Genomic DNA, 16,006 nt, shown 5'->3' with positions numbered 1-16,006 from the left:
AAAAAATTTTTATGTATTTTTGGTTTTTTTGTTACTGTTATTTATAAAATATGTGACATACGAGAATACTGATGTTTGAAATTATTAGAGAAAACTGTAAAAAAAAATATTTCATTATATGAAGATTCGTTCGAGGATAAAATAAGGAGAATTATTTAAGATACGATGAACATATACTAATAAGACGTATGGATATTATAATTAGAAGATGTGAGATGATTAGTATCAATGATAGTACGAGAGGAAAAAAAAATAAGAAGATTTTATTAGAAATCATACAGAGAAATTTAAGTACTTTTAATTTAATTAATAATATAATAGTCAGTTCTCGAATAATTAAAACACTGTCACTTACATAAAATGAGACAATGGCAAACATCAAAAGATAGCAGTTATGATATTAACAAAGCAAAAAAGGAAACCATCATCAATACTATCATGATGAGCTCAGAAGATAAAAGGGGCATTGACAGCAAGCCAGCCCTGTGAAAAGTTCCTTTGGATCTCCCCTTTACAAAAGTAGCAGTTGCTTTGAAGGGTGGTGCCATGGACTTTCCTTGAGAGTTGTCTTCCCCTTGTCCATCTCTACCAAACCACATCTACATGACACCATCATGCTTTAACCCTCACTTCCCCACTCAAAAAGGCTCATGCCTTGCTTCCCTCATCCTTCCACCTCTCTCTCTCTCTCTCCTCCTTGAGAGATAATGAAAGCACTTGACTGGGCCTTGCTACTCTTTGGCCAGTGGTAGTGACCATAATAGATGGAAAAGGTTCTGCCTTTACAGAGATGAGGGCAGTTGACACTATCAATCATCTGAGCAACAGATGAGGAAAGAAGAATCATTACAAAAAGTTAAAGTGAAAAAAAGATGTCTACAACATGGACAATTTGCCAAGTGGAGTGCACTCAGAAAGCTTACTTTCTCTCTGCATAAAGTCATTCATTCATTCCCTCTCTTTTTAACTCCATTGTTTTTGTCATTGGTTTCCTTAAAACTGGGCCACAAAAAGGAACCCACTTTTGCACAACAGAAGGCTGATGATTCCTCTGGAGTAGAAAGCTTTTTCTTAACATTCTATCTAACCTCAATTTCTAAGATTGGGAGAGTGGATTGGACTCTGAAGAGAATGCTCATGGTTTCAGCAAGTAGTGCAAGTCATTTTGTTTCTGGTCCCAAGTGATTCCATGGGTATATATGCTTGAAGGAGCTTCCACTTTTCACCTGTGGTGTCTGAGGCATTTCAATGAGGCAATAAAAAAGCTGATCCAATCTAAAGAAGCAACAGAAGAAGAGCTAATTCAATTTGACATGCACCAGAGGAAAGAATCCAATTCAACTTGAAGATGATGAGGCCATTTTTGACAATCTGACTTGATGTCAGGAGGGCCCCTCCCTCTTTTGTTCTCTCAGAGCTGATCCTTTTCTACTCTCACTCACATTTAAGAACTAATACACAAATAATCTCTTTAAAAGTGTTCTGCTCAAACAAAGCAAAAGGTTTACAATGATAACTATGATTAGTAATCATTGTTTACTATGATACGATTTTATATGATGAAAGAAAGGCCAAAACACCAATAGTTGAATAAAAAGTTGAAGGTAGGATTAGAAAGATGGAGATGAACCCAAAATTACTGAAAACACAATATGGTGACGATTTCATCCTGAACAAGATTACACTGATAAATACATCTAGATTGTACAGCAGGCATGCCATTCTGTTTAGAAACGATCTTAACTTGTACTCAGTTAAGATGATACCACATTATCAGAGTAGCCATGCGTATAGATTTGTTTGGATGAAGATTTACATCCTCAACATCATATTTTATCAAGTACAAACCCTTGCTCATCTGAATTTCTCTTTCAACTGTAATCTGGTGAGAAGCAAGCAGGTGTCCTCATAACAGGTTCAATGATAACCAATCACAAGTGTCCACAGAGAAGTGAGGCTAACCTAGCTAGAACTGTGAACACAAGATTTTGTTTTGGGTGAGAAGTACTCGTGGAATTATGTTGACTTCATCTTCTTTCAGCATCGACGCATCCATCCGGGACGCATCCATCCGGGAGTTAAATGATTCCCTCCTACTCAAATCCTTTGCCATCTTTCTCCTCCTGTAGCGATGCCAAGCTGCCTGAATGAAGCAGGCAGCCCATGTCCTCCAGTGATGAGAGTAGAAATGGAGAGTGCTGCAGCTTTCAGCTTTTCCAAAGGCCTCAACTTTAGCCAGTGTTCTTACAATTCTTAGAGGAAGGCAAGTTCACCATGGCCTTTGGAAGAAGAGCCCAATCAAGAAGTTCCTTACCACAGAAATCACTAGGCCTGTGCATCACAGAATTGAAGAAACCAGTTCCACCTCTACTAGCAGTAGAGCTCTTCAGTCTGTCATATGTTGATGAAAAGCATTTGTGTCGGGGTCACCCTCTCGAACAATACAGGCGCCTTCTGTGCTTAAAGAGGATACAAAAACCTCACATATAGTGTCTAGAAGTTGATCATCCATCTGCAAGAAAAAACGAACCTGCAATTTTGAATCATAAAATATGATGCAAAAACAAAAAAAAGCGTTGAATGGTGCAGAATTATGGGCATGCATGAAAGCTGGTTTATTTGCACAAGAGAAATAAGATTGCCAACCAGATGATGCCCTCCAAATGTCCTTTAAGGAAACAAGCATTGTTACAGAGATTGCCAAAGCAAACAACATCATCAAAGAACAGATACAAGAACAGAAACCAGTTTGACCAAAGAGTCGGTTTACCTAGTTGCATTGAACATAGCAGGTACTGGAGATTTTTCCTCTCCCAGTGAAAAGAATCTGTAGTATTCCTGATGTAAATATGATCAACTCTTATAAAAGAACACTATGACAAACCTCTTAGTTATGCACATTTTCATTAGATAGGCAATCACATATTGTAAGATGTTAGATACTGATCTCAGTAGGTTAGCTCTAGCAGATTATATCCATCATACAAGATACAATCTACTAGAGCTAACCTACTGAGATCAGTATCTAATATCTTGCCTCATGTATTCAAACACCAAGACCAATGCTCGAAGACATTTTGGTTTCTGGAAAGCCTGCAGGAGCTTTCCAACAGATCCAAAAGTCAATCTCCAGACCTGTCAGCTAAATCACAAGACTGTTCTGTTGCCATGACTACCATGACCTATCTTACCTTGAAGCACAGAGGACTATGTGACTCATCTAAACTAAATGGTATTGATGCACCTTATCATTCATCCATGTATGTCCCCATCCTTGCCAATGGATGATAGCTCAAATTGGGTAAAAACTCTTAAAGAACAATCAGAAGTTATGCACACAACTAACACAGATTAAACCAAGATAAAGAGCAAGAAAAAGAGATCTGAGATGTTATGTGTAAGCACAGACCTTTCTGTAGTCATTAAGCAAACCAAGAGGAAAAGGACCTGGTTCAATGTCAACAAACATGTTCATACAGTAAAATAGTGGCAAGCAAGAGGTATTCATTCCTCTTCTATCCGCCTGAGAGACAGAATGATAAAAAGTAGATGAAAGAAAAAAAGAAGATATAGCTTAGCTATGACAAATACAGATGCAAGGATAATATGTAAGAAAAACTCAGAAATGCATACATAACAAGCGACTGAAATGTTTAGTGCCATAAAATTGACAAAGTAAACTATTATGTCAGCCAGCGGCATGAGTTACACATTAATAAAAATTAAAGATATTCAAGTTCTAATATCCCAAAAGATTGAGATTAGAAAGTTGGTGCCAATGTTTGATTCAAATATTTTGTTTGATAGAAGAATATATGTAAATGTTATAAATACAAGCACATAGATGATCCGTTCATAAGATTAGAGGAACATGTATCTATATCGCTTTCTAATGAACAAAGAATTGCCAACCAAACCAAAGTAAGCAATTCAAGGGAAGATTAACCAATGCTGATGCTTGTTGTTAATTAGTCAAAAACATTGCATTTACCTGCAGTGGTCCTCTGTCCCACCCATACAAGTGGGTAGGTTATCATCACCGGGAAAGGGCAGGTGCTGCATGCAGTGCCTGCATACAGTATCAACTATCATGCACATAAATTTACATGTGCCTGCCACAAGGACAGCACATATGGCAGAAATGCCAATATGTCATGGTAATCTCCATCCCATGTTGACATAAGGCTAACAGGCACGTAACAGACATGATACCGGCACAAAAAATCCTTGATTGCCTTGACCAGAGTAATATCCAAATGAAGCTGGAAGGATTTTGGATGAATCAAGTCGGGAAGTAACATTTTGGAAACAAAGATGTACAGATTATCTAGCGTAAGTAACTTTGCTTGTTCAACAGTTCCAAGTTTCCAGTGGAATTATCTTTATATAGTTAACAATTCAGATGCACTTTGCTTTGCCAATTTCATCCTAATGCATGTCCCAGCTAGTTCACAACATCTTGATACTGATCTGCATGATACAAGCATTTGTTCAATTAAATATTTATGTTTATTAGAAGTACTCAAAATTCCACCAGTGCAGTGGAAATAAAACATTGATAATAATTGTCAAGGGATCCATCATTAATCCTTTGCAATAAAGGCAAACTTGCTCCAGCAATAAACTACAGCTTACATGAAATTAACTTCCTTTTAACTTTAGAGAGCAACCTAAGCTGTTTCATTTGAGATGATATTTAATGAACCAGAATGAAAACACTCATGAAAAATGTGACTGCAACTGAAATGGAGCCTATCAATGGTAACATGTCAATACAAAAGTGTCAGATACAAAGTAAATATCACATGGAATCCAACCTGGCAATACAACTTATTCAGCTTCATAACAAATGAAAATAGGATTGACTACATACGTGCTGCATTTCTTTTTTAGTATCCTCAGAAGGCATTTACCCTCTCAACACTCTCTTTAAATAATTTTCCATAATATGCACAATCATGACTACAAGACCCTTCAGTAATGATTACTTTCTTCATTTGTTGGTTCATTCCACATCTGGACAGTAGTTCAATCATGACTATCATTAGCTTACATGACTAAACATTTAGATTTTATATAAAGTTCAATGTCCAATTCCCTGATCCTAATATTCCTCTCATCAAAAGGAAACAAATAAGATAAGGGGTGTTTATATACGAATTCAAGCTGTATGTCAATGCATGGTAAGCATTATTATGGTTGTTGCCTTTAATTATTCAGAGAATATAGGCCAAATAATTGCAAAGGCATCATTGCATGGTAAACATTCTTGTATCCTTAAGTCATTTTGAAATTTTGAGCATTTTGTAAAGAAAATATTTACTCCATAAGGAAGTGACCAAGGGAAGAAAGATATAATTGGAATGTTCTTCCGACATGATGGAGCATGACTAGATTCGAGGAAAAAAATAGTATAGTTATTTCTATTTGTATGGTATGCTAATGGAGCGCAATTGGATACAAGTCTTCCTTAATAAGAACACTAAAGAGCACGTGTTGCACCCATCCACCAGCATAAACAGTTCGGTTAACATTCAAAAAGACATCTTTTTTATACCAATCAGTCGTTCTTGCCCAACAGAACAAGCGCAACAATCGTGGATACAACCCCAAAATCTGATAAAGAAATGGCAACAAGAAAGCATAAGTCGGCTTGAGGATCTCACCACAGATAAGTGAAGGGTTCCATGAAACAAGATCGATGGGAATGAGCTCCTTGGTCGGGTCAAGGGAGAACCTCACAGATTTCTGCCCGTCGAGGTACGCCCTTCTACCACCGGGAAGCGGCTTACCTCGCGGAGGACCTTCCAGCCGGATGCGTGGCGAGAAGAAGACGACGAACCGCGGGTTCTCGGAACCCTAACCCCAATCCGAAGGATTGCGATTGGATTCCGGAGGGTGGAAGGGGAGAGGAGGACGGAGGCGAAGCCACATGATCCTCTCGAAAAGACAAGTGTTCACGTATCGGCCAATCTCAAATCTCAGCCGTTCACTGAGATGGTAGACCCATCTTTGGAATATGAACGGTGATGGGATCAAAGCAAACAAGAAGGGTGCGTTTCTGCCGTCTCGCAAATTTGCTTTCTTCTTTGACCATGTTTACCTTACCAGCGTCACCTACCAGTCTTGTGACTGGCTACATGCATGAGATCCACGTGGGCCCCACCTTCCGGGGTCCCTGCTTAGGAGTGCGATGAAAAACGAAATAGTTTTCTTACCCAATAACAAGTCACTGCCAGTTTTACCCACCTTTAGACGAGGGGTTTCTGCCTGGCCCACATCGTCATACGATCATAAGGTAACGGAGATTACCGGGTAAATGATCAAGGAGTAGTAAAATTATTAGCATAGACTCCGATCGGTACCCTCACCGCTAAAGGCAGGTGTTAATATCGAGTTCGAATCCCCGCGCTCTCTCCACTATAAGTTCCCTTCCGATTTCAAATCTTGCCCGCTTCTCGTACACTCGCTCGCTCGCTCGCTCGCCATGGGAGGATCTCACAGCCGCGAGGCCTTGGAGCTCTCCGATTCCGACGAAGAAGAAGGGGGAGAACAACAACAACAACAAGACCAAGGAGGAACCGGTCACCGATCGGGGGAAACCCTAACCCCGACCTACTCCCTCGACGAAGTGGATCGGCAGCTTCAATCCCTCAAACTCCAGTATACTAAGCCCTACTCCTCGCCGTCTCCCTCCTCCCAGAACCCTAGCCCTACGAACTCTGTCAAGCTCTACCTCCACGTCGGCGGCAGTTCCCCCGCCGCCCGCTGGGTCCTCTCCGACAAGCTCGCCTCCTACGCTTTCTTTCGGCCCTCGCTCTCTGGCGACTCCGACGGCGAGGATGAGAACCCGTCCTCCTCCCCTTGGTTCCTGCGGATCGGCGCCAGGGTCCGCGTCAGGGTCGGTCCGGAGCTGCAGCTCAAGTCGTTGCCCGACCAGCGCCGCGTTGATTTCGTCGCCGATGGGGTGTGGGCCATCAAATTCCCCACGCTGGAAGGGTATCGGGAGTTCCAGAATCAGTACCAAAGCTGCCTCTTTGAGAACACCTACGGCTTTGCAGCGAACGAGGCGAACAAGGTGAAGGTGTTCGGAAAGGATTTCATGGCGTGGGTGCGACCAGAGGCAGAAGAAGAGAGCATTTGGGGAGATGCTGAAGAATACTTTGAAAGCAGTCCTGGGCCGTTGGCTATGCCGACCAGGGTCAACCAGGACTTGCTGGAGGAGTTCGAGGAGAAGGCCAATGGAGGTGGGATACAGAGCCTCGCACTTGGTGCACTTGACAACAGTTTCTTGGTGAGTGACTCTGGGATCCAGGTTCTCAGGAACTTTAGCCATGGGGTTCATGGAAAGGGGATTTCAGTGAATATTTCGAGAAGTGGTGGCCGAGCTGGCGGGTGTTCTACACCTAAGAAGGCACTTTTGATGAAAGCAGAGACCAATATGTTGTTGATGAGCCCAGCACAAGGGAATTCCCGTGCAACTGGGCTTCATCAGTTGGACATTGAAACGGGGAAGGTTGTCACAGAGTGGAAGTTTGAGAAGGATGGAACTAATATTACCATGCAAGACATAGCAAATGATAGCAAGGGTGCTCAGTTGGATCCATCAGAGTCCACCTTTTTGGGGTTGGATGATAATACTCTTTGCCGCTGGGACTTGCGGGACCAAAGAGGGATGGTCCAGAACATTGCAATTCAAATGGAATCCCCGGTGTTGCAGTGGAAGCAAGGTCACCAGTTCTCTAAAGGGACAAATTTTCAGTGCTTTGCTACCACAGGTGATGGTTCTATTGTTGTGGGATCTCTGAATGGGAAGATACGGTTATACTCAGACGGTTCTATGAGGGTGGCAAAGACTGCATTCCCTGGACTTGGATCACCGATCACTCACGTGGATGTTACTTTTGATGGAAAGTGGGTATTGGGCACAACAGACACATACCTAATACTTATAAGCACAGTCTTTAAGGACAAAGATGGAAGGGAGATGACTGGATTTAGTGGGAGAAGAGGTCACAGGATTGCTGCTCCAAGATTATTGAAGCTTACTCCACTGGACTCGCAGCTGGCTGGCACCGACAATAAGTTCCGTGGGGGACAGTTTTCATGGGTATGACTGACATTCCCCTAGTTTTTCTTTTTTGAAAATGCATAATGTACAATCTCCAATTCATGTTTGCTGCTGATTTTTGTTGCTCAAGTTCTAGTTGATTTCTTAATTTATTTGATTGAACTAAATGTTTTGGCCGCTGGGATTAACATATTTGATTGTGTTCATGTAATTTTTGGCATGGTCTTCTAGTCACAACATTCACTGTGACATCTTAGAGTTTATAATTATTTTGTTGTTCTTCAAATTAGGAATTAGTCATTGTAACTTACGTTTCTGTGACTACCGAGTTCGAGTTTATTAAACGTGTACACCTTCATGTTCGAAGTTTAGTTTCTTTTTTTGTTTTCTGTTTTTGAATAGAAATCTGTCTTTCATAAGTAATCTGTCTTTCAATAGAAAATTTCAACTTTAGCTTTTCTGTGTTTCCATGTTTTTGCAGTTATTTTTTTCATTACACTCAATCAAAATATTTTTTTAAGAGTTACATGAGTTATGCCTTTAATTAGGTATTCTTCATCTTAGTTTTTTTTGTATGCCTTTGATGTCATGATTCGGTTGAATGAAATAACTGATCCATTAATTTGATAGGTCTAGAATTACGTGACTCAAAATACTTTAGCTCAGATTAATAGCAATAGATTCATTTAGTACTATAAACCAGCTCAGATCTCCTTTTACATTTGATATGAGACTGAATTACATCTTTTTCTTTTTCACTCTGTCAGCTTCTTTTCTTTATTTTTGTGGATGCTATCCTCCCAAACTCTCTCTGTGCCATCTTGGTGTCTTTGGACATCAAGAGGCATCGATCATCTGTAATATTCTTAATCTGTATGTTTCCCCACGGTTGCTTCTTTGCTTATTATATATGTCCATTTAGGTGTGAATTTATATAGTGCTGTTGGTATGTTGTTGGATAATGGTACTACAAACATAATGTGATCCCTGCGGAAGTAAGGGATATGAAAACTAAAGTTTATTTTCATTCTAATGTGCGCCATTTTTCTTTTTTTTTTTTCTTTTCATTTACTCTTAACGCTCTTTTGTTAAATTTTCTTTTGTTTGTGCGTCCTTTTTCATTTTTGTCTCCTGTGGTTAACAGCAGTTTGCATCTCCATCGATATTTTGGTTGATTGTTTTGTGATTTCTATGCATCCAGGTGACTGACAATGGTAAGCGGGAGAGGCATCTGGTTGCGACTTTCGGCAATTTTAGTGTCATCTGGAACTTCCAGCAAGTAAAGGACAGCAACCACGAGTGCTACAAGAATCAGGAAGGGCTGAAGAGCTGCTACTGCTACAAGATCGTCCCCAAAGATGAATCCATCGTGGACAGCCGCTTCATGCACGAGAAGTTTGCGGTGAGCGACTCGCCGGAGGCACCTCTGGTCGTGGCAACCCCAATGAAGGTGAGCTCTTTCAGTATATCAAGCGGCCGGCACTGACTTCCGACCCCTCTGCTGACCGCTGGAACCTCACGGATTGTATCGACTTGTACTAGTTCGCATTACCTCTTACGATCCTCTACTTTGGTGTCATTCTTATGTGAAAAAAATCGAAACTCATGTTTTTGTTGATATCATTCAAATTGTTTGCTCGAGGGTTGTTAAGATGTGCGTTTCATCATCGACTGTTCTTTGGTTATGGTGTTGGAGAACATTAAATGTATGACAGCAGCAAACTCTTACTCGTGCATGCAGGCTTCCTGTCGATTGCCTTGGCGCATGACAGTAGCTGTCCTGTAGAGAAAGCTGCAAACGCTTAATGTTGGGTTGTTTTAACGTGGTTGGCTCTATTGTGTCGGCAACCGATCTGATCACTAGATGATCTTAAATTTTCCTGTCCTATTACATACATTATAATAATTGCTCCGGTAAAATGCACCTTCCGTTCAAATAAAGCACATATAACATCCTACCATCAGAATTATTTATCCAAGGGAAATATATATATACAGACAGATAGGCACATAAAAACTTACTTGACTTTTGTCGTTGCCACCGCAACTCTCCGCTAAGAAGCTTCAGGTCAACATCTTGCAGATGATGGCACCAAGGACTTCTCCAGTAGGGATTCATGCAAGCTTAAGAGGAGGAGCATGGTGAAGCATCAAATGTTAAGATTAGAGAGGAATATTCCACGCATCACTTTAAGAATTTTAAGTTTAACGCCCCACATTTTGCAGATGATAGCCATGCAAACAAAATGTGGCAACTATGTCAAACAAATGCTACCGCTACATTCGACATATCTGATACCAGAACCTGGATCTATAGCTCTCCAGACAGAGAAGGTCCATGTAATAGGTTATCGATCATACATGGAAGTCAAGTACCAAGTTTTCTTCACAGTGACACCAAAAATGCTGGAGCAGGGGAAACCAATAGGATGGCAAATACATTTTCCTCGTCCAACAGCACGCAACCCCTCGGGCCACTTAAGCTCCTGCAGCCAGAAACATCAGAGGAGAAAAGAAAAAGGTTCAAACAGGAGCAGCATTTGCTTTTAATGAAGTGGCATGTCAAGTACAAGTGCAAAGCTTATGAAAATCGTCATGATGTATCAAACGTTTGCATGATTTTATATGTACTACATATAAAACGTTTGTTACCTATGAAGATTAAGCAAGGTGAGCATCAGTACTGCATATGGGCAGAAAAATAGACGAAGTAGCAGGTTTACAATTTAAATAGCAAAAGGTGTTCCTGATCTGCCTTACTCCTTCATTAAATAAAATCACTCCAGCAATATCACCATCAAAGTCTCCCCGAACATTGAAGTTATAGTTACCAAGGAGATAACCTAGGTGTTTGGGCTATCACCTTCAAATTACAATGAAATTCTTCTTTGGTAAATATGACAAAAACTCATCACACACACACACACACATACATATATATATATATATATATATAACCTTTTCTGTGAGATAGGCATCTGTTACTACTGCCTAGACTATCATAGTTGAAGGTCTTGGTTGCACATACAAGGAAGTAGCGGAGGGTATAGGCAGAAAAGATGAGACATGAGACTAGAAAAGTTGGCAAATGGTGACCATGTAGAAGTAAGTGTTGGAGTAGGACACCATGGTGGCAGTTATCAGTCAAGGACGTCGAACAAGAGGAAGAGGGAGCAAGGTTTGCAGCTCAAGGAGGAAGATCTTGTGGCCTGGGCACCATAGGAGCCAAGAGCAATAATGGCTTTTTGGGGTGTCCACAACTCAAGGAATCACAATTTGTCAGGAGTAAGGCATCAGGAAAGTGTTGTCCTTTTATATAATCCAAGTCAAGCTCAAAAGCTGTATCCAAACTTCATTAAGCCGGCATGTTCAAGGCTCAAAGGCTCATAAAGCTCACAGCCCAGGCTCAGCTTAGATATGGCCCAACTCGAGACCACACATTCCCAGACCTGAACTTGGACTTGCTTCACAAGGTTTGAATCAATTATCATTCATCAAAATATTCCTAAACAATTAGAATTGCAAAATCCATAAAAATTATATAAATAATAATCCAGCATGATAACTCAAGTTGTATGGACACATTTCAATTTTCAACTTAATGCATTATTTAATTTCAAATGTTCCTTTGGCAAAGAATGGAGAATAGATGAGAATAAACTAGACATTCAAGCTTCAGGTTTTACTTCCAAGGAGCTAGGTGATAATTACCACAAAAGAGGAATTAAGTTAAATGAAATAGAACCAAATCGAATCTTCCAACAAGTGGATACCTAGAAAATTTAAACTTAGCTTATACCTCACATTGCAATTCTAATTTTTGAAAATGACACAGAAGTTGAAAATATTACAATAAGAAAGGTGAACAAAGATCACAGGTGATGATAAGAACATGCACACAAACGCACATGGAGAGGCCAAAGGAGGATTGCACATAGTGTTTTGATCAATTGTACATGGAGAGACAAAGAGAGAGAGTAAAAGTAAAAGCAAGGGAAAAGATTAAAGACTACCAATGCAAATGGATGAATATTGAAAGAAAGAGAAACAATCACTCACACAAGTAAAGAGAAAAATTGAAAGAGGGAGGATGAGAAACACAAGGTAAATTACAATGGATAGCTCACAGAGAGAGGAAAAATCGAGGGTTATATAAAGTTACTAAAAGACCCAGAGTCGACTCACATGTGAAATGGCAAATAAAGATTAGCAATGTTGTAACTACCCTCTTGTTTAACTTATGAGAATCAATTCACAAAAGCCTCCAAACAAGCACAACTTCCTTTTTCTGATAAATGGAAGCTTGCTCATGCATGACAGATTCAAGGTATCATCGAAAGTGGTGGTGTCCTCTAACTAGACATCTTGGCCTTTCAATATAATCATGTTCCTTTCCACAAATCCAAGGTAATTCAAAATGACAGTGAACAAGGTTAAACAAACAACATATTTGTAATCTGAGTTCCAAACATAGCCAGCCAAATCCCTTATTGGCCTTCTGCAAACATACGTCTAAAAAGTCATTAACCTTTATGTGCCATTGGACCACATTGCTATATTCGTAATTTGAGTTAAGCATGTAATGGATCCATCAGGTGACATCAAACCTCCAGTGGAAGTTTAATCATGCTGACATGGACAAAAACCAGCAGTTTGCTCAGACGATAAGTTTATGAATAAAGAGAAGTAATCGGACAAACCAAATACTGAAACATCTCTTTCGAAAGATATCGAGAGCATCGGACACTGTAACCACTTCAAACACAAAGACTAAGTCGAAGTTATTTCATGTATTGCGACCACAATTTTTCACCCCTAATGCATGAAAACCCGATTCCTTTGCTGAATCAACAACATAGACCACAAGGATTTCAGATCCAATTACCTAACCGGAGCCGACAATGATGTTGTTGATCGGGATAAAGATCAGCTTGACGAAGAACCCGACGAATCCCATCACCACGAACCCGATCGCCGTGCGGACCGCCACCTTCGAGAACTCTGCAATCCCGACCCGGCCGATCCAAACGAATAGCGCAAGTTTTAGGGAAAAAGACAAAGATCCAAGAGACAGGAAGCATTCGATCGAGCAAATCGACCGAATCGAGCGGAGAAACGATCTGACATGAGAAATGGGAGCGTCTTACCCTTGCGATCGGGCTTGTGGCAGCGCTTGACGAGGCGGACGCTGTCCTTGGCGAACTCCCTCAAGGGATCCACCGCGGAGTCCAAGGCATCCATGTCGATCGCAGATAGCAAAACCCTAAGATCGAGATCGAGATCGAGCACTCGGCAAGCAAAGTAGGAAGAATACATTACCCCCAGGTCTTATACTGCCGTGCTCCAACTTTTGATCTGAATCGTCCGATATGAGACATTACATTGAATCAACGTTCCTATGATCCCGCCACCATATTGGAATGACGCGTCCACTACGCTTCGAGATGCGTGAAACTTTTGATGGGTGATCCTGTGACCTACTCCTGGGTCAATGGACGGTCGGATTCTCGCGATAAATGAAGTCAAAACTCAAATCCGCCAATGACTTGAAACACAATTTTTAGTGACACTTTTTTTCTCTATTTGTTAAATTAATTTTTTCATAATAAACTAAATAAAAGATGAACTCAATGCATATGTTTTATATTTAAAGAGGTATTTTTGAAACTTAGACGAGAAAAAATATTATTAACGTCTTAGTTAGCTCGATGAGATCCAGACTCGTATCTGTAGGATTATCCAAAGTATCTCATAGGTAAAAATGTCAAGCACTTGATGTATCACCTGCATAAAAATCAAAGTCAAAAGAAGTTTCCTAACTTGATCCCTCTGCCATCTAAATTACTAATACAATATATATAAATGTGAACGCTAATAGTAAAAAAAGATAAGCTCCTCCCCTTCTATTGAAAACGGGCTTTTATACTTAGTCATAAATAGATAAAATATTTTATAAAATATTTTACAAGATAATAGCATATAACCACCTTTAACAGTCTCCCCTTGGCCTTTTGTCCACGTGGACAACAAATGATGGATAGCCCATAATCATTTACCTTGGACCTTTATCCATATGGACAAGCAAATGGAAGGTATCCTCCATCTTTTCTTTTCATCATGAGCCTCACATGATCATTACGTGTTGGATGATGATTATCTGTACTCCCTATCACTTATCCCCCCTTCCAAGGCATGCTTTGTGACTTTTGCGAGAGGAGTCTGAAGTGACATCTAATTTATTAAGCATGTCAAACTTATATCTCTTCAATCTATTAATAACCTAGTAGCACGTTTAGCTTATTTGACACATATAGTCACACCTTTGTGTCATCGAGGGATGCATATTTGTTGAACGAGATCGGGTTTCTTGACCTCCTTCTATCTTTTTGACCCCCATGACTCAATGGATGTAGGAGTCAACCTTCTCGACCTCTCCGTCCATGGCAAAGGAAGGGGTCAGGCTTCCAAATCCCCTCGCCTTGGGTGAAGGCAAAGGTTAAATTTTTTGACCTGGCACCTTGGCATACTTTGACTTATGTATCTTATAGTGGTGGCTTTCTTTTGAAGTAGGTCAAGCTTTCTTAACTTATAAGCTTTGGGTATATTTTGTCTTGTGTCTCCCACCATGGCAAGTTTCGTCTTATACGGGTTAGATTTTTTTGACTTACGTGTCTCGAGTATATTTTATCTTGTGCCTCCCATCATAGCGAGTTTCTTCTTATATGTGTCAGGTTTTTTTGACTTGCATGTCTCGAGTATATTTTATCTTGTACCTCCTATCGTAACGGGTTTCTTCTGACGCGGGTTGAACTTTTCGACTTTCGCACCTCAAGCATATTTTGTTTTGTGCCTCTCGTCATGGCATGTTTCTTCTAACGAGGGTTAAGTTTTCTCAATTTGCATACCTTAGGTATATTTTATATTATGCCTCCCACCATGACGGGTTTCTTCTGACATAAGTCGAACTTCTTGACCTCGACACATCGGGCATATTTTATCTTGTGCATCCCACCATAGTGGGTTTTTTTTTAAGTAGGTCGAGTTTTCGACTCACATGTCTTATGCATATTTTGTCTTATATCTCTCGTCATGACGAATTTTCTTTAATGTGGGTTAGGTTTTCCCAACTCATACATTTATGTTTTTCATTATATTCTTTGCACATCAATTGCTTGCATGCTTTTTGAGGTAGTTTTCGTACATCAATCACTTATGTGGCTTTTGAGATGGTCTTTGCATATTGATCATTTGCATGCTTTCTAAAATATCCCTTCATCAATTGATATCCCTTTGGAATCAACCCTAAGAGACACTTTGCCATCATCGTAGGTGGATAGAGATTAATCACCTCCCTATAAATCCCCCTTGAGCATTGGAGGGTTGAGGCTCATTCTTTTATTTGAGCCTTCAAAGACTCTTATGAGCCACTCTACTTAGCTTCGATTGCCTCCAAGGTAGGTTGGTTATATAGCTTTGTGTCTTTTTGGGCATATCGGTTCAACAGCACCTCGGTCTTTTTGCATCTCGCTCTTTTACCTTTATATCGTTAGGTGCGATGTCTTTCCATTGTCACACCAGTTCCTCCCAATCTCATGATCATCAATCGATCGAGGAGGTAAATACTTCATCCTTAGACAACCCAAGGGTGAGGAAGTTCTGACCTCCCCCTCTTCATAAGAGTTAATTCTCATAAACTCTAAGATTGTATGGGTCTTAGAATCTATAAAAAGTATGTATGATAAAGACTCAGTGATGAGTGCATAACTCATGAATCACTTACGGATCAAGTACTCTATTATGGTCAAATTTTATTTGAAAATCTCTCGGCTCGATGACCATCCATTTAACCACATGTTCAGATCCTTTTGCTTGTCTTCTAATGCTATAGAGGTAGGACTTTATTTTTTCCTCCACCCAGTGAGTTTCTTGCCTTTA

At 40.2% G+C, this 16,006-nt stretch overlaps 2 protein-coding genes and 1 long non-coding RNA gene across 3 annotated transcripts; 1 reads left to right on the top strand and 2 right to left on the bottom strand.

The window, feature by feature from the left end:
• Positions 1-1,636: 1,636 nt before the first annotated feature.
• On the bottom strand, positions 1,637-5,977 carry LOC135593044 (uncharacterized). The gene is made up of 2 exons (XR_010479369.1): positions 5,667-5,977; positions 1,637-2,512 (listed from the first exon to the last, which is right to left on the bottom strand). It is a non-coding gene; the product is annotated as an uncharacterized LOC135593044 (long non-coding RNA).
• A 510-nt stretch (positions 5,978-6,487) lies between these two features.
• LOC103997863 (protein CYPRO4-like) lies at positions 6,488-9,662 on the top strand. Its single transcript, XM_009419190.3, has 2 exons — positions 6,488-8,110; positions 9,273-9,662. The coding sequence occupies exons 1-2, from the start codon at positions 6,488-6,490 to the stop codon at positions 9,555-9,557; spliced, it is 1,908 nt and encodes a 635-aa protein (XP_009417465.2). The 3' UTR covers positions 9,558-9,662.
• A 552-nt stretch (positions 9,663-10,214) lies between these two features.
• Positions 10,215-13,402, bottom strand: LOC103997862 (protein transport protein Sec61 subunit gamma). The gene is made up of 3 exons (XM_009419188.3): positions 13,219-13,402; positions 12,957-13,072; positions 10,215-10,557 (listed from the first exon to the last, which is right to left on the bottom strand). The coding sequence occupies exons 1-2, from the start codon at positions 13,385-13,387 to the stop codon at positions 12,957-12,959; spliced, it is 285 nt and encodes a 94-aa protein (XP_009417463.2). The 5' UTR covers positions 13,388-13,402; the 3' UTR covers positions 10,215-10,557.
• Between the last annotated feature and the right edge of the window lie 2,604 nt (positions 13,403-16,006).

The sequence above is a fragment of the Musa acuminata genome, chromosome BXJ1-9 (genome assembly GCF_036884655.1).
Source record: "Musa acuminata AAA Group cultivar baxijiao chromosome BXJ1-9, Cavendish_Baxijiao_AAA, whole genome shotgun sequence".
Classification (NCBI taxonomy): domain Eukaryota; kingdom Viridiplantae; phylum Streptophyta; class Magnoliopsida; order Zingiberales; family Musaceae; genus Musa; species Musa acuminata.
The sequence above is the reverse complement of the archived record's forward strand: the minus strand, read 5'-3'. Positions and strand labels throughout refer to the sequence as shown.

What these genes read in the sequence shown, in the direction of transcription:
- LOC103997863 (XM_009419190.3), top strand. Translation starts at nt 6,488, where the DNA reads ATGGGAGGATCTCACAGCCGCGAGGCCTTGGAGCTCTCCGATTCCGAC. An exon ending in GTGGGGGACAGTTTTCATGG is followed by an intron (nt 8,111 to 9,272) that starts GTATGACTGACA and finishes CTATGCATCCAG; the next exon opens with GTGACTGACAATGGTAAGCG.
- LOC103997862 (XM_009419188.3), bottom strand. Translation starts at nt 13,387, where the DNA reads ATGTATTCTTCCTACTTTGCTTGCCGAGTGCTCGATCTCGATCTCGAT. An exon ending in CCACAAGCCCGATCGCAAGG is followed by an intron (nt 13,073 to 13,218) that starts GTAAGACGCTCC and finishes TCGGGATTGCAG; the next exon opens with AGTTCTCGAAGGTGGCGGTC.